The sequence below is a fragment of the Rhinoderma darwinii genome, chromosome 5 (genome assembly GCF_050947455.1).
Source record: "Rhinoderma darwinii isolate aRhiDar2 chromosome 5, aRhiDar2.hap1, whole genome shotgun sequence".
NCBI classification, from domain to species: domain Eukaryota; kingdom Metazoa; phylum Chordata; class Amphibia; order Anura; family Rhinodermatidae; genus Rhinoderma; species Rhinoderma darwinii.
In genome coordinates this window covers 164,965,590-164,984,484 of record NC_134691.1, presented here as the reverse complement: position 1 = coordinate 164,984,484, position 18,895 = coordinate 164,965,590, and the positions used below count along the sequence as shown (strand labels likewise).

Below are 18,895 nucleotides of genomic sequence, written 5' to 3'. Positions count from 1 at the left end.
TCTGGTCCCAAGAAGAGGGGGCGTAAGAGGGGGGATACTGTAACATCTATGGCCGCGGCCCGTAGTTCTGACTTACCACTCGAAGGGCGGGGCCATGGACATGTGAGTTCCCTGCAGCGTCGTCCCCCTGTGAGGCGCCGGCACTCACTTCCTGGTATCGAGACCGTCTCCTGGAGGGCGTGTGCACTGTCTTAAAGGGCCAGTGCGCGCATAATTGCAGGAAGTCTGCAATCAAGCCCAGAATGCTACTGGACTGTAAAAAAGGCTCTGCCCTCTTGTTCTTTGCCTGAGCTTTGTTTGATACCCAAAGTTTGTCTTGCAAATGGTCTCCAAGTGTCTTCCAGTTTCCAAGTGTTCCCTGTTCCTGTATCCTGTATCTCGTGCTATCCAGGTCAAGTGCCGTGCTGAGCTGTTGTTGGGTTGTGCTGTATTCCACGCCTGTTCTGCTACTCCATGCCTGACGTCTACCTGTTGCCTGGTCCCAGCCGAGCCTGCCCTGCTACTGTCCGAGTTGCCACAGATACCCTTTCTAGACTATAGACTCTGTACTATACCAGTTTGGCCAGCTGCCATCCCGCTACGCGGTACGGCCCAGTGGGTCCACACCCCGCATCGTGACAGTTCCAATGCAATGGCGTACATGATCATTTCTTAACTGTCCTGGATAGATTCTGTACAATTCAAATTAGGCCCCATGCAGACGAGCGTAGATTTTGTCCGTAATTACAATTGTAATCTCGTTTTCAGTACGGGACAGTAGTTCCACGGAGAGGCAGGGACTCCTAGCGTCGTACATAACTATGATGCTAGGAGCCAGGCTCCCTGCAGTGTGTTCGGTCCGGGACTTGAGGCCGAAATACGTTCCGTCCTTTAAGGACCGAACATGCTCGTGTGCCTTATAATGACTATTGTCACTAATAGAGCTGTGCTGGGTCTAGTAAAACCCTGCAGCAGTTTGCCACTAACGGCATCCCGGCGATCATGTGACCAGTCACATGATCACCAGGACCAATAGAGACAGCGACGCTGCCGCTGCCTCTATTCATATACACAGCGCTCATTGAGAAGAGAACAGAGAAGGTAGAACCAGTGAAAGCTGCTTCTATTTTCTATTTATCACTGACTGCCAGAGACCTGACATTCAGCTGCCCGATCACTCGGGCAGCAAGCTAAAACCTGTGCCCTAAATAGTCTATGGCACAGGTTTTAAGGACCCTGACTGCCGGCTGTAAATACACAGCCAGCGGTCGGGAACCGGTTAAAGTGGTAGATATGATGTGTAAATCAAATTATACAAACCTGCCAAAATCCATTTCAATTCAAGGTTGCAATGCAACAAAACAGGAAAAATACTAACGGGGTGAATACTTTCACAAGGCACTGCACATTTTTTCTTAAAACATACAACACAATTGTATGGCTTAAATGTGATGTAAACAGATCATTATTGGATAACTCCAGCTTGTATTATAAGCTCAAACTGATTGAATATAATACTCTTTTGAGCATGCGCTCTTTCTTCATCGTCTAATCAGCATGCAACATCTTTGATCAGAAAAAAACAGCTAAAAAATATACTGCATGCTAAAAAAGTTAAAGTACGTTTTGTCTACTGTCCTCATTTTATAACTTTAAGAGGCTTTATTACTATTATCAAGGTGCTTTTGAGTATGTAAATTATAGTCTTATGTTCTAGTATTAATTACCTGTTCTGTTAAAAAATTATAATGTACTGTAGTATTATTATTATTATTATTATTATTATTATTATTATTATTATTATTGTTATTACTACTACTACTGTTGTTTTTATTTTTTGTGTTTCTTACGAGAAACTATTAGTTTTATCTGTTTTTCTATTTATATGGGCAATACTATGTTTTCCAATAATTATGTTCACAGAATTTAGGGAATGTGCCAAATTCCTCCCATGCTTTTTAAGTGGGAGTATGTCTAGAATACACTGTTTATTAAAAAAAAAGAAAGAAAAATGTTCAAAAAATGTTGTGTTTTTCCTTATTACTAATATTTAAAAAACAAGCTGTGCAAAATCTCTTTTAGGTTTTGTTCACATCTGTGTCAGGACTCCGTTAATGGGTTCTGTCGGACCTTTCCGTCAGGGGAACCCATTAACGGAATCCAAACTGAAACCATAGGTTTACGTTTGCATCACTATTGATTTCAATGGTGACAGATTCGGTACAAATGGTTCCCATTTGTCACCATTGTGTAAGGGTTCAGTTGTTTTGACGGAATCAATACTGTAGTCGACTGTGCTATTAATTCCGTCAAAACAATGGAACCCTTATACAACGGTAACAAACAGAAACCATTTGCACTGAATCCGTTGAAATCAATGGTGATGCAAACAAAAACCTATGGTTTCCGTTTGTTTCAGTTTGGATTCCGTTTATGGGTTCCCCTGGTGGAAAGGTCCGATGGAACCCATGAACGAAGTCCTGACGAAGATGTGAATGAAGCCTTATACATTTATGTTCTCTGCATGAGTTTACAAAGCATAGTTGCTGTCTACTTTTCTCCATGTTATTAACCCCTTAACGACTGCCGTATAGTCTTTTTCACGTCGGCACTTCAGAAGAACTTTTCCCGCATCGGCAGTAGTCTCCGATCATATTTAACCCCTCAGATGCAGCGCTCATTGGCAACCGACGCATCTGAATAGTTTTAGTGGGAGGGAGCTCCCTCTCTCACCCCACTGGTACCCCGTAGGCACCGCGGGGTGCCTATGATTTTTATGTCAGCCTGTGGGCCTAACAAAAGCCCTCAGGTCTGCCTTTAGTGAGTTCTATACTGACAGGCAATAATACACTGCAATACCGAAGTATTGCAGTGTATTATAAAAGCGATCAAAAGATCGCATAGTGAAGTCCCCTAGTGGGACTAAAAAAAAAAGTTAAAAAAGGTTAATAAAGTCTGAAATAAATAAATAAAAGTCCCAAGTAAAATTAAAAAAAACACTTTTTCCCCTTTCAAAATACTGTATTATGAAAAAAAGTAAAAAGTAACTCATATTTGGTATAGCCGCGTCCGTAACGACCCCAACTAAACCCACATGTGAACGCCATAAAAAAACAATGCCAGAATTGCTGTTTTCTGTGAATCCTGCCTTTGAAAAGTTTTCATAAAAAGTAATCAAAAAGTCGCATGTACTCCAAAATGGTACCAATAAAAACTACAAGTCATTCCACAAAACAAAAGCCCTCATACAGCTACATCGGGGGAAAAATAAAAAAGTTATGGCTCTTAAAATATGGCGACACAAAAACTAATAATTTTGAAAAAAAAAGAGTTTTTACTGTCCAACAGTAGTAAAACATAAAAAACCTATATAAATATGGTATCACCAGAATCTTAACAATGTGCTGAATAACGTTATTGTGTTATTTATACCACACGGTAAATTGCGTAAAATTTAAATGCGAAAAAGAATGGCAAAATTATTGTTTTTAACTAAAAAAGTTAATAAAAATGTAATCAATAAATTATATGTAACCCAAAATGGTGCTATTAAAAAATACAGTTTGTCCCACACAAAACAAGTCCTTATCCAGCTATGTCGACGGAAAAATAAAAATGTTATAGCTCTTTGAATGCGACGATGGAAAAACTTAAAACATTACTTCGGTATTAAGGGGCTAAATGGCCATACTGATTTTTTTGTAAATAAAGATTAATGATTGCATAATGTTTCAATTCCTCAACATTTTAACCCCTTCCCGCTGTGGCCACTTTTGACCTTCCTGACAGAGCCTTATTTTTCAAATCTGACATGTGTCACTTTATGTGCTAATAACTTTGGAATGCTTTTACATATCCAAGCAAATAGGAGACTGTTTTCTCGTGACATATTGGCCTTTATGATAGTGAAAAAATTTTGTCGATAAATTCAACATTTATTTGTGAGAAACACCAATATTTTGTGAAAATTAGCAAAAATTTGCATTTTTTTTAAATTTCAATGTATCTGCTTGAAAGACCAATAGTTATACCACACAAAATAGTTACTAGTTAACATTTACCATATGTCTACTTTATGTTTGCATAGTTTTTTGAACATCCCTTTATTTTTCTAGGACGCTACAAGGCTTAGAACTTTAGCAGCAATTTTTCACACTTTCAGGAAAATTTCAAAAGGCTATTTTTCATGAACCAGTTCAGTTCTGAAGTGGTTTTGAGGGCCCTATATATTAGAAATGCCACATAAATCACCCCATTATAAAAACTGCTCCCCTCAAAGTATTCAAAACTGCATTTATAAAGTTTCTTAACCATTTAGGCGTTACACAAGAATTAAAGCAATGTAGAGGTGAAATGTACAAATTTCACTTTTTATGCAGAAATTCATTTCTAATTCATTTTTTCTGTAACACAGAAGGCTTTACAAAAGAAATGCAACTCAATATTTATTTCCCAGATTCTTCCGTTTTTAGAAATATCCCACCTGTGGCCCTAGTGTGCTAATGGACTGAAGCACAGGCCTCAGAAGCAAAGGAGCACCTTGTGGATTTTGGGGCCTTCTTTTTATTAGATTATATTTTAGGCTGGATTCACACGAGCACATTACGTCCGTAATGGACGGAACGTATTTCGGCCGCTAATCCCGGACCGAACACACTGCAGGGAGCCGGGCTCCTAGGATCATAGTTGTGTACGATGCTAGGAGTCCCTGCCTCTCCGTGGAACTACTGTACCGTACTGAAAACATGATTACAGCAAGGCAGGGACTCCTAGCATCGTACATAACTATGATGCTAGGAGCCCGGCTCCCTGCAGTGTGTTCGGTCCGGGATTAGCGACCGAAATACGTTCCGTCCATTACGGACGTAATGTGCTTGTGTGAATCCAGCCTATTTGTTCACAGAGGCTCTGATGTGAAATAATAAAAGAAACCTCTGAGAAGTGACCCCCTCAAGGCATTTATTAAGGGGTGTAGTGAGCATTTTCATCCCACAGGTCGTTTCCATAAATGATTGTGCTGCGGATGGTGCAAAGTAAAAATAGCAATTTTTTCCTAGATATGCCATTTTGGTGGCAAATATGTCGTGCTCAGCTTGTGCCACTGGAGACACACACCCCAAAAATTGTTAAAAGGGTTCTCCCTGGTTTGGCGATGCCATATATGTGGAAGTAAACTGCTGTTTGTGCACGCTGTAGGGTTCAGAAGGGAAGGGAGCGCCATTTGGCTTTTGGAGTGTGGATTTTGCTTGGTAGTAGTTTTGTTTGGAGTTTTACTGGTATTTTAGTTTACAATGTAGGGGCACATGTAAGCCGGGCAGAGTACATCAGGGGCATAGTTAGGTGGTATAATAATGGGTAAAATAATCCATAGATGTGTGTTATGCTGTAAATCAATCCTTACTACACAGGCCAGTGTTGCACTGATAAATGGTGTCGTTTCTTATCTCCTTTTGGTCCACACTCTTATCTGTATCTTTGCAGTTTGCGGAATGTTGCTGGGAAAGTGTTGTCCTGGTATAATACGGGCGCCCTCGCTTCCAGCAAATATGTTTGGGCCCTACCCTTCCTGGTTCCCTAATTTTAGTGCCTTGATAAATTGCCCGTTGAAACAGATGAAATGTTCCCCTCTGATCTGCACAAGTGCATATTTTTATTTCCTGACTTATTGAAGCCTTAACTGCATTTTATTTTTTCATAGACGTAGTGGTATGAGGGTTGTTTTTTTGCGGGACGAGTTGTAGTTATTATTGATACCATTTTGGGGTACATGCGACTTTTTGATCACTTTTTATCCGTTTTCTGGCATTTTTTTTTTTTTTTTCATACAGCGTTCACCACGCATCATAAATTACATGTTAACGTTATTCTGCGGGTCAGTACGATTACGGCGATACCAAATTTATAGCACTTTTTTATGATTTACAACTTTTTGCAAAATAAATAGTGTTTTTTCTGTCGCCATAACTTTTAATTTTTTTTGTCAAAGGAGCTGTATAGGGGCTTGTTCTTTGCGAGACGAGCTATAGTTTTTATAGGTACAATTTTTGGATACATGCGACTTTTTGATCACTTTTCAATGAACAAAAAACAGCAATTCTGGCAATGTTTATTAGGGTTTGTTTTTTTATAGCATTCACTGGGCAGGAAAAAATAACATAATATTATTATAGTTCAGGTCGTTATAGAGGCAGCGATACCAAATACGTATGGTTTATTTTATTTTTTCAATAATAAATGACTTGATAAGGGGAAAAGGGCGATTATGTTTTATCTTATTACTTTAAACTTTTTTTTATTTTGTTACAACTTTTATTTTTACTTTTTTTACATTTATTTTACACTTTTTTTTAGTCCCACTAGGGGACTTGAAGATCCAATTGTTTGATTGCAAGCCGAAAGCAAATTGTCTGAAAGAAAGCCGATCAGGCTCCGCCTATGCATGGGGCCTAATCGGGTTCTGTAATGGCAGACCAGGAGGCCATTGTTAGGCCTCCTGTTGCCATAGTATCAGTCGGCAGCCCTGCCATTGCATGGCAGGGCTGCCGATTTTCTTCAAACCACTAAGGGGTTAATGGCAGGGATCGGAGCTAGCTCCGGTTCCTGCCATTACAGCAGGGTCTCCGCTGTAACATACAGCAGACACCCACCGCTGATGATGCCGGCTCAGCTTCTAAGCCGAAAGCTGAGCCAGAAGCCATCTTGCCATTGGTACCAGAAGTCTTTTTGGCCCCGCCTCTGAGCGGGGCATAGGTGGCTTCCATTGCTGGCAGACTGGGAGGCCAGTATTAGGCCTCCAGTTGCCATTGCAGCCACCGGCAACCCATGGATCCCGTTGCTGGGGTGCCAGTGGCTAAAAACTCCTCAGATGCTGCGATCTCTATTGAACGCAGCATCTGAGGGGTTAATCAGCCGGATCAGAGGCTAGCTCTGGTCCTGGCCATTACATCAGCTGTCACATACAGCTGTCACCCGGCGTGATGGTGCGGGTTCAGCTCCTGAACCCGCACTATCACCGCGATGTAATGGTACTACGCTTTGCGGGAACCCCTGCCCGACAGCGCCATATATATACACGGCGCAAAGGGGTTAAAGATCTTTTTTTTCTGTCAATAAATGGGAACATTCTTGTTTACATTCAGAGGATGAAATCTAGTTTTGCTCTCAGCTGAGAAGTGGATACAATTGTTTCCATTTTTGAGAATTCTCTTAGAGATAAATACAGATGTGTGCTTCCTTACCTGTCCTCTTATCTCAATATATCATGCACGGCACGACATGAACTGCTTCGAAAAAAACAGCATGATTTTGTGATACTCTGTCATGAGATGTGTATGTGTCTATGGCTGGCCACCCAGATGTTGTGATGTGAATTACTGCTCGTCAAGGATTTTGCTAGCATGTCACAACATTGTATTCCATTTGTATCAAGCAAAGGTAAGGGTGGATACATCTGTAAATCAGCAGCAGCAGCTGCACAAATCTCTCTCCTGCCCTGACAGTTTGCTACAGTGTATTATTGAAGGAAACATATATGAGCCTGGATTCACGGATGTTAACTTAGTCTAAATACGACTAAGTAGGTGAGAGCAGGATTTTTTTTTTTGCCTTCGGACATATACAGAAATCACAGTCCCCCATAGCAAGACTCAATGATCCATACCCACCCACACTGAGAGCGCCGCTAAACATAACATTTTTTCTATTTATTTCAGTAACTGTCATAATTAAATGTAAAGTTTTTTAGAATACTTTTATTAAGGGACGGAGCTCTGTTTTCTGTGAAAGGTCTCCAAATCCCCCTGCTTTCCTTCATACATTTATAGAGTAAAATTATAACATTCTGGTAGCACCATTAGAGGGAGCTAACTGCATACATATTTATAATACTAGTATAAAACTCAATGTGAGCTATATAAATCTGTTTGCCGTAACCTCCCATTAGGCTACTGTGTCAGTTACTGCAATAATGGTACCAGGATGGATAGTTGGTAAAGATAGGCCAATAATATTAAATCCTGAAAATCCCTTTAACATACAGTTAAGCATGCAGAGACCTCCTATGCCACTAATAATTGTACCAGCTACATGTTAAAAATCACAGCACAGAATGAAATCAATTGCATGCACCCTGACTTCATAGAAATAGCATGGCAACAGGTGGCATACGCATATTTATTGCGTTTGTTTGTAACTTCTATTAATTTTTTTTCCTCATAGCTTCATTCAGACATGGATGATGGAGATGGCTCAATAAAATACATACTCACTGGTGATGGGGCAGGAACCATGTTCACGATTGATGATACAACAGGTGACATTCACGCTATCCAAAGACTGGATAGGGAAGAACGAGCTCAATATATGCTCAGAGCCCAGGCTCTAGATAGAAGGACTAGCAGACCTATGGAACCAGAGTCTGAATTTATCATTAAAATCCAAGACATAAATGACAACGAGCCCAAGTTCCTTGATGGACCCTACACAGCTTCCGTACCAGAGATGTCACCAGTTGGTAAGCAATTGTGAAAAATGTCGGTTAAGCAACGGCTTATACAGTATAGCAGCAAGTTACATTTTCTATTCCATATGTGCTGATATCATTTATTATCATTTAGAATTCTGTAATTAAATACTATAGTCTTTTAGTTAATATGACATATTATTAGGCATAGCCGAATGGAGATAAATCAGCTATCTTATATAAAGTTAATGCGTGCTGAGGTGGTTTACAAGGCTAAAACACATTTATTTCATAAAAGTACAATAATCACACTACAGACAGCTGCTTAATGGTACTTGTGGTAATTACTATTGCAATGGTAATACATCTGACAGCACAAGGGATTAGACCACCATGGCTTTTCCATTGTCTTCCAGCAGGTAAACCTGATGTATATCATTATCTTCATATAGCAGCATTTACTCAGCGGCACACATTTTTCTTTACAAATATCAAAAGATCTCTTCCCCGATTACTAAAAGGCAATAAAAAAAGTTGTATTTTAAAATGTACACGAGAATATTAATAAATAATACAAGTCTACCACTAATAACCACACAACCTTTTTTGCTTTATATTAACGTAATGTTTGCAATGCATCCTTATGTACACAACATTAGTGGCGGTTGTTCTTGAAATTTTTTGGGCATTTTGTCTTTGGGATACAGCTTTGCGTGGGTCAGCAATTACAAGGTAGCTAAATGTCTCATACAGTGTTGGAATGGGGTATATACAGATATACAGAACATGTGCGACACCACTTGTTATTGTATTATAAAATTTGCTGCATAATTTCACATATCATTCATAAGATCTAATAGATTATTTGAGATTCAACCCATGAGATAGAGACTCTAGATTCAAATTATTTGTTCCAAAGTCAACTTCAAATGTGGTTTGTTGCCTGCTGAACCTTTGTTGATGATTGGAACGCATTTTCATATACCACATAACTTATAGTCCAGGCCTGTATGTTATACCGCTACTAGTGCTGAGTATAAAGCGTTCATCAATATATCTGACTGGTAATTGTGGAAGAAGTCTTTATTATAATATAGATTATTTACATGCATAACACATACAGAAATGTAGAGCAGTGAAATTAAAGGTGTTGAAGGCACAGAGAAACAGGTGGTTAAAGCAGTCATCATGTCGACTATGAATGGTAAATCCAATATGTAAGGGGACAGAGAAGCATTTAATAGCCTTCTGTAGCTTATCTCTAAAAATGGTTTCTTCATCATACTGCCTGGATACATTAGTGGAGTGGAGGATGTGTCTGGCAATTAATCTTCCAGTGACAGGGGGTTAAAGAGTTAGTGTTGCTGTCATTATGCAAAGTTTGCAAGTTTTTTTTTGTTTTGTTTTTTATTGAAGAAGCTAAATTAGATTTTCAGCTCTTAATTTAAAAAAGGTCAATGTTTTCTATTTTTGTCAGGTACCTCTATTATCCAGGTGTCAGCAACAGATGCGGACGATCCTACTTATGGAAGCAGTGCAAGAGTTGTGTATAGTATTGTGCAAGGACAGCCATATTTTTCAGTGGACTCTAAAACAGGTAATTACTGAAGTTGCTAAATTTGCATGGTGACAGTAAAGGCACCTTGTTGCTTGTTAAGCCAAAATTTGATATTTCACGTATATAGAGAGAGAGAGGGAGAGAGAGAGAGAGAGAGAGAGATCAAAGAGGTAGATATACTATGGATAATTTATGTACCCAAAAAGTACGTATACCAGGTTTATTTGACTCTAATGTCCACAAAGATTGTGAAGTTCATACACTAATATATACATATAATTATACATATATATATATATATATATATATATATATATATATATATATATATATATAATTATACATATATACAGTGAAGGAAATAAGTATTTGATCCCTTGCTGATTTTGTAAGCTTGCCCACTGTCAAAGACATCAACAGTCTATAATTTTTAGGCTAGGTTAATTTTACCAGTGAGAGATAGATTATATTAAAAAAAAACTGAAAATCACAGTCACAATTATATATATTTATTTGAATTGTGCACAGAGAAATAAGTATTTGATCCCTTTGGCAAACAAGACTTAATACTTGGTGGCAAAACCCTTGTTGGCAAGCCCAGCAGTCAGACGTTTTTTGTAGTTGATGATGAGGTTTGCACACATGTTAGATGGAATTTTGGCCCACTCCTCTTTGCAGATCATTTGTAAATCATTAAGATTTCGAGGCTGTCGCTTGGCAACTCGGATCTTCAGCTCCCTCCATAAGTTTTCAATGGGATTAAGGTCTGGAGACTGGCTAGGCCACTCCATGACCTTAATGTGCTTCTTTTTGAGCCACTCCTTTGTAGCCTTGGCTGTATGTTTTGGGTCATTGTCGTGCTGGAAACCCAGCCACGAGCCATTTTTAATGTCCTGGTGGAGGAAAGGAGGTTGTCACTCAGGATTTGACGGTACATGGCTCCATCCATTCTCCCATTGATGCCCTTAGCAGAGAAACACCCCCAAAACATAATGTTTCCACCTCCATGCTTGACAGTGGGGACGGTGTTCTTTGGGTCATAGAGAGCATTTCTCTTCCTCCAAACTCGGCGAGTTGAGTTAATGCCAAAGAGCTCAATTTTAGTCTCATCTGACCACAGCACCTTCTCCCAATCACTCTCAGAATCATCCAGATGTTCATTTGCAAACTTCAGATGGGCCTTTACATGTGCCTTCTTGAGCAGGGGGACCTTGCGGGCACTGCAGGATTTTAATCCATTACGGCGTAATGTGTTACCAATGGTTTTCTTGGTGACTGTGGTCCCAGCTGCCTTGAGATCATTAACAAGTTACCCCCGTGTAGTTTTCGGCTGAGCTCTCACCTTCCTCAGGATCAAGGATACCCCACGAGGTGAGATTTTGTATGGAGCCCCAGATCGATGTCGATTGACAGTCATTTTGTATGTCTTCCATTTTCTTACTATTGCACCAACAGTTGTCTCCTTTTCACCCAGCGTCTTACTTATGGTTTTGTAGCCCATTCCAGCCTTGTGCAGGTCTATGATCTTGTCCCTGACATCCTTAGAAAGCTCTTTGGTCTTGCCCATGTTGTAGAGGTTAGAGTCAGACTGATTAATTGAGTCTGTGGACAGGAGTCTTTTATACAGGTGACCATTTAAGACAGCTGTCTTTAATGCAGACACCAAGTTGACTTGGAGCGTGTAACTGCTCTGGAGGAGGCTGAACTCTTAATGGTTGGTAGGGGATCAAATACTTATTTCTCTGTGCACAATGCAAATAAATATATATAATTGTGACTATGTGATTTTCTGTTTTTTTTTAAATATAATCTATCTCTCACTGGTAAAATTAACCTAGCCTAAAAATTCTAGACTGTTCATGTCTTTGACAGTGGGCAAAGTTACAAAATCAGCAATGGATCAAATACTTATTTCCTTCACTGTATATATATATATATATATATATATATATAAATATGTACATATATATATGAATATATATATATATATATATATACACAGACACATATCAATATGCCAATTCTGTGAATGTGGCTACATTGAATAAAATATGAATCAGACACAAACCTGGTAGCAAAGCCACACTTTTTGTTACTAAGCCCCCATAACCTTTGATTTGTTTAGACATTATATGTTTCATACTCTGGAGAACATATAAACACTTCAGTAAAACATGACCCACAAATAGTACTATGTTTGCTGCCTCCTAATCGGGTGTAGCATGTTTTCATTTAATCTTATAATGGCTGTACAGAACACTAGCCATTTGTATTATTGGCTGTTTCCTTCTTAAACCACCAATCGTAATCCTATTAAAACCTCCAATTGTACTCCTTCTAAAACCACCAATCGTATTCCTTCTAAAACCACCAATCATACTCTTTCTAAAACTACCAGTTGTACTCCCTCTAAAACCATTATTCGTACTCCTTCTAAAATGACCAATTGTACTCCTTCTAAAACCATTAATCATACTCATTCTAAAACCACCAATCATATTCCTTCTAAAACCTCCAAACGTACTCCTTCTAAAACCACCAATCGTACTCCTTCTAAAACCACCAATCGTACTCCTTCTAAAACCACCAATCGTACTCCTTCTAAACCCATTAATCGTACTCCTTCTAAAACCACCAATCATACTCCTTAATAAACCACAGTTCATACTCTTTCTAAAACCACCAATCAAACTCTTTCTAAAAACAACAATCATACTTGTAACTTAAAATAGTAGCAGCAGTCATCTTTGATAAGACATTAATAGTAATTAACAAGGACTACATTTTGCAGAACCGCCAACTTTCTATATAAGTTATTAGATCTATTAGTGTGATAAAAAATATAAATAAATCTATTTATAGGAATTGTAGCAGGCAGAGGCAATACTTTTTTGTGTAAAATGATGTCTTCTGTCATCCTTCACATCACATAGACAATCTAGATTCAGTGGATATTGTCGGAGCCTGCTGATTAAATTATATTATTTACATAGGACTGTAATGTCCCTTACTATTCCTAAATCAGGGCATATTACTGCTTACAAAAGGTCACTCAAATTATAAACCAGTTAATGCATATTACCTATCTTGAGTTGGTAATAAAATGGTTATTTATTGCTAAGTAGTCATTTAAAGGGCATGTCCTATTTAAGCCTTTGATCCTGAGTTACAGCCTCTAAAATAGTCAATAGCTGTGCACACAATTCTGCTAATTGTCATTGGAAACTGACAAAGTTTGCTGTCACATACACCCCTAACAGCTTATATGAGCTACAATAAAACAGAGTGGGATAGTTAAAGAGTTATCCTTATCTTATAAATTGATAGCATATCGCTAGGATATGCAAAGGTTTTTTTTTGTTTTTCTTTCTCATAGATCCGGTAAGCAAATTATTGCATGCCAAAATCCAAGCCATATTACATATAATTGCATTGCTTCTTGGGGAAAATACTGTGCCTCATAGGGGCACAGTGCGGTGGACCACAGAGAACACTGCATCTCCATACTGCAATATGGCTATGTGCATGCCTAATTGCCATGTACAAGTTCAGACAGCACCAGATACGCGGAAGGGTGGAGTTTTGCACGGATAGGGGCCCAACCCAAATATAAATATAAAAGAGTATCCAGCACACCAATTTTGAAACAAAGGTATTTTTATTTTGTTTTGGTTTTTAATGCCAGTGGCAGAGTGCAACGTTTCAGTCTAAGTGACCTTCATCCGGCACTGAGCCGTGCTGGAAAACTGTATATACGAGCGCTAGTAGTGCTGATAACGGCTGGCCGTTAATATGGAGTGGCTGTGCACATGATCAACTACTGCTTAATGCTGGTGAGGAGTAAGCGTGGACTCAGGAGCCCCATACTAGCCATCAGTGGGAGTCCAAGCAATGGTGCCCTAGTCATCTAATATACACACAATAGATCATAAATATTTTTAAAGGGAATCCCCTTTAAGTGTGCAAAAGGAGGCAGATATTGGCTTTTTGCTTTGTTATGGTCTACTTTGTCAAATCACTTGTACACCATCAGTTCCAGTTGAAGCTTCTTTGTTCAAGCGTAATATTGACAGATTAACTTAAATAAGTATTCCCATCTTACACATTAACAGCATGCCCATGAAGTCTTTCGGAGTTGCGGAAAGAATATAGCAAGTAGTGCACAACACTTTCTGTAACTGCCATAGACTTCAATGGAAAGAGCCACATGCAAGCGTGCCCACCTCTCCATTGATTTCAATGGTAAATTGGCAAACAGGAGTCAATGGTTCCTTGTGTTACCCAATAAGTAAGGGTCCCAAAGATGGCACCTGCACTTATCAGACATTTACTTTGTATCCTGTAGATATGCCATAAATGTGTAAGTTAGAATACCCCTTTAAAGTCTATCTTTCCTATTCATACATTGCTATGGGTTGGGTATGACCTAGCTTAACCATCTTTTCCTATTACCCCTTTTCACTCTGCCAGCCAGAAGCCCTAATACTTCCCCATAGAAAAATATGCACAAGAAAACATAGCATTTCCTATGAAGAATTATGTTTGTAGCTTCATTAATGGTTTTAATAAAGTGCTTTTTTCATGAGCACATCTTATACTTATCTAGTCTTTGATCTTTTAGCATGTTCATTGTTTAAGACACCATTTAAGGTTTGTTCAGATCTTTCTTCCAGTTCTGTAAATTATTGTTCCTCTCCCTTTTTTTTTTCTCTAAGTGTGATGTTTTTCAGATTATGATTTAATTCTAACCTTTTATGATCTCTATCTTGTCTAATGCATGTTCCTCTTCTCTACACAAAACACAGCAATATAATGCACAGTCCACTTCTCACATAATACCTCTTCTGCCATTATCATTAAAGACTTCCATATCATTTGCTCTGTTCTTCACTATTGTTTTTTCCTCCTTCTCTACTCCAATTACTTTCCTGGCAATACATCCTACTGGCAGTCCTGTCCCTGTAATTATGTAAGTCCCACTTCCCTCTTGCAATCCATTTCCAAGTCTCTGTTTTGATTCTATAAATAATCTGTCTTATAGTCATTAGCTTAAAAATGACATGAGAACATCAAATTCTAGAGTGCACTTGTATGAAAAGCCTCAGCTGCAATGCCTTGTCAAAGCTCTTTAAGAGTTAACCCAAGAAACCTGCAATGATATAGTACAACAGTTAAATGCTCAAAAAAGCAATTTTCATCTATATGCAGATGTAGCTGGTTTTAAATTTTCTTCTAATACTGGCTGATATTATTTTCAAGAAGTAGATTGTGATGCATAGAATGACCAGGACATTTCATTAAAGAGAACCTTTCATGTGCCCATACACGTGCAGCTGAGTGCAGCATGTAATGGGCAGCGATCCATAAACACTGTCTCACTTTACATTTTTTTCCTATCTTCCTCCGTTATTTACATACCAGTGCCTTTATATTTGGCGCCCGATATGTAAATAAGCCCCTGAACTGTCAATGGGGCATTTCTGTCTAGCTAAATGGCAAGGGGGCGTGATCTCTTCTCTCTGACACTGTCCAATCAGCTACGGACAGTGTCAGGGCGGTTTGCACTGTGTTCCCTCCCGCAAGAACACAAACAGACTGATGGTTCTGCAGAGAGCGCTCTCTCAGTCTGTGTGTTCTCGCGGGAGGGAACACAGTGCAAACCGCCCTGACACTGTCCATAGCTGATTGGACAGTGTCAAAGCGAAGACATTACGCCCCCTTGCCATTTAGTTAGATAGAAATGCCCCATTGACAGTTCAGGGGCTTATTTACATATTGAGTGCCCAATATAACGGCACCGATATGTAAATAACGGAGGAAGTTAGAAAAATTATTTCAAGTGATACAGGGTTTGTGAAGACCTGCCCATTACATGCTGCACTCAGCTGCGCATGTATGGGCAGGTGAAAGGTTCTCTTTAAAGAGGCTCTGTCACCAGATTTTCAAACCCCTATCTCATATTGCAGCAGATCGGCGCTGCAATGTAGATTACAGTAACGTGTTTTTTTTTCAAAAACAAGCATTTTTGGCCAAGTTATGACCATTTTTATATTTATGCAAATGAGCCTTTCTTAAGTACAACTAGGCGTGTTTAAAGTTATGTACAAGTGGGCGTGTATTGTGTGTGTATCATCTGGGCGTTTTTACTTGTTTTACTAGCTGGGCGTTGTGAATAGAAGTGTATGATGCTGACGAATCAGCATCATCCACTTCTCTTCGTTAACACCCAGCTTCTGGCAGTGCACAGACACACAGCGTGTTCTCGAGAGATCACGCTGTGACGTCACTTCCTGCCCCAGGTCCTGCATCGTGTCAGACGAGCGAGGACACATCGGCACCAGAGGCTACATCGACTTACCTGCAAACGCCGATACTGCTGCAGAATCAACTGTAGCCTCTGTCGCCTGGTGCCGATGTGTCCTCGCTCGTCCGACACGATGCAGGACCTGGGGCAGGAAGTGATGTCACAGCGTGATCTCTCGAGAACACGCTGTGTGTCTGTGCACTGCCAGAGCTGGGTGTTAACGAAGAGAAGTGGATGATGCTGATTCGTCAGCATCATACACTTCTATTCACAACGCCCAGCTAGTAAAACAAGTGAAAATGCCCAGATGTTACACACACAATACACGCCCACTTGTACATAAGTTTAAACACGCCCAGTTGTACTTAAGGAAGGCTCATTTGCATAAATATAAAAATGGTCATAACTTGGCCAAAAATGCTCGTTTTTGAAAAAAAAAACGTTACTGTAATCTACATTGCAGCGCCGATCTGCTGCAATACGAGATAGGGGTTTGAAAATCTGGTGACAGAGCCTCTTTAAAAGGTACCCTCAAATCCGGTATTATTTATTTACTTAAAATGTAGATATTCATTGTTGATGTTTTAGCTGTATCCCAGATAGCAATGAAATTATATTCTCTTCCTTTTATTATTGCATTTCTGCGAGCCTATGCCTGCAACATGAGTAGTCGTTCAAGTTCTCAACTAAAAATAGCAACCACTAAATGGAGCTGTATAATATGCTCTATGTGTCTTAGTGACAGCACTGTATACACTGAATATACAATTATAGACATGATTTATCTTATTTGCAAACCAAGTGACGAGGCATGGAACTACAAGTTAAATGTCGATTTTTAAATAAGTACCTTAGCTTAATAAATATTTTTAATAAAAAACATTTATATAAACATGACTTACTGTCACGATCTGTGGGTATTTGGATACACTGGGCCGTAGTGGTATAGCAGCTGGCCAAACAGGGTACAAAGTCAATGTCTATTGTTCGGATAAAGGTATCTGTGGCAATTCAGACAGTAGCTATGGTTTAGGCTCGGATGGAACTCTGGCAGCAGGCAGACAACTGGTGTGGAGAAAGGTGTAGCAGGCGACACAACACAACTCCAACTCAGTATAGCACAGGAACGCGGTAGCATGGGAAACAGGATACAGGTAGCAGGAACAGGAGCACTGGAACAGGAAAACACTCAAGCAACCATTTTCAAGACAGACATGGGTAGATACAAACACGATCAATGCAGGGAGGGGCAGAGCCCTTCTTATAGTCCAGGGTGATCTGGGAGCAATCAGCTCAATCTCACACATGTGTGCGCTCTGATTCCTTAAGGCTGGACTGAGCTCACGAGCGCATCCTAGTGGTCACTGTGGAACAGGACAGCCGCATGTGTAGACATCTCTGGAGAGAAGGGCGTTGACAGGATGGGAGGAGTTCGTGGTCAGCGACCACGGACGTTACACTTACTGTAATTTTGTAAAATACTCTAAATCAAAATTGAGTTCATTGATTGCTCATCTATATGAATATGATGTGCACATAAATCTTGTGGAGATAATTACTGTTGGAGAATTGAATTTCCTTTGGTAACTGGGCACATACATTACAAGCTATCTGACTTTCCATAAAATATGCCAATTCTACAACAGTGAAAAAGTGGACGGACTGGTCAATAAGTTCCATATTCACTATTTATTAAGCTTTTGTGAGTTATTGGCAAGTACTAATAGTGTCACTCATACAAAGAGGGAAAAATTCCAGCTTTTCTTTTGCCCCCAGACATTAGTTTATGCCCTGAATAGATGTATGAATAGAGTTAGATGATACAACTCTGGTCACCTGCAGTCAATGCTAGAGGTAGCTTAGAAGCTTAATTAATACAACCAGTTTGCTGCCCCAGTGGTTGCTTGAGGCAGACAGCATCTTGTCATTTAACTCTATGTTTACTGTTATGAAATTGCTATGTAAGCGATTCCCCAAAGGCTGCAGGAGAATGCCGGGAGTGAGCGTGTAAATGAATCCGCCACCTCAAATCCGTTACAACTCTGATCAACAAAGTCTAATGCTACTCTATGGTTTTCACCAGAGCCAACCGCAAAGCAGGAGGGTTTATGCTGCATAGAACCCAGGTTGTTTTAGCAGAGTTCAGTGTTGGATAAGAGGCGCAATTAAGGCAAGCCTGAACAGGATAACCAGACAGCCAGAGGGTAAACAGAAAATCCAAATCAGAAGGCAAGTGGATATCAGGTATAGCATAGGTCAAAACCAGCCGGGAGCAGATATTTCCAAATCAGTAAACAAGGGGTTATCCAGAGACAAGCCGAGGTCAGTTTCTAAGAAGTCCAGATATGCAAAAGTATTGGGTCACACCTTTTAATCATTCAGTCCCATTGCCATAGGTGTATAAAATCCAGCACCTAGCCATGCAATCACCTTTACAAACATTTGTAAAAGAATGGGTCATTCTAAAAAGCTCAAGCCTTACATCACCAAGCACAATACCAAGCGTCGGATGGAGTGGTATAAAGCACGACACTACTGGACTCTGGAGCAGTGGAAACGTGTTCTGTGCAGTGATGAATCCCCTTCTCTATCT

At 39.6% G+C, this 18,895-nt stretch overlaps 1 protein-coding gene across 4 annotated transcripts in view; it reads left to right on the top strand.

The window, feature by feature from the left end:
* CDH20 (cadherin 20) overlaps positions 1-18,895 on the top strand; it is a 456,770-nt gene that overhangs the window by 375,359 nt on the left and 62,516 nt on the right. For all 4 annotated transcript variants that reach the window (XM_075826736.1, XM_075826738.1, XM_075826737.1 and 1 more), the window contains 2 exons: positions 8,197-8,491; positions 9,918-10,037. In XM_075826736.1, the coding sequence (XP_075682851.1) occupies positions 8,197-8,491; positions 9,918-10,037 (415 nt within the window). The remainder of the gene's footprint in view (positions 1-8,196; positions 8,492-9,917; positions 10,038-18,895) is intronic.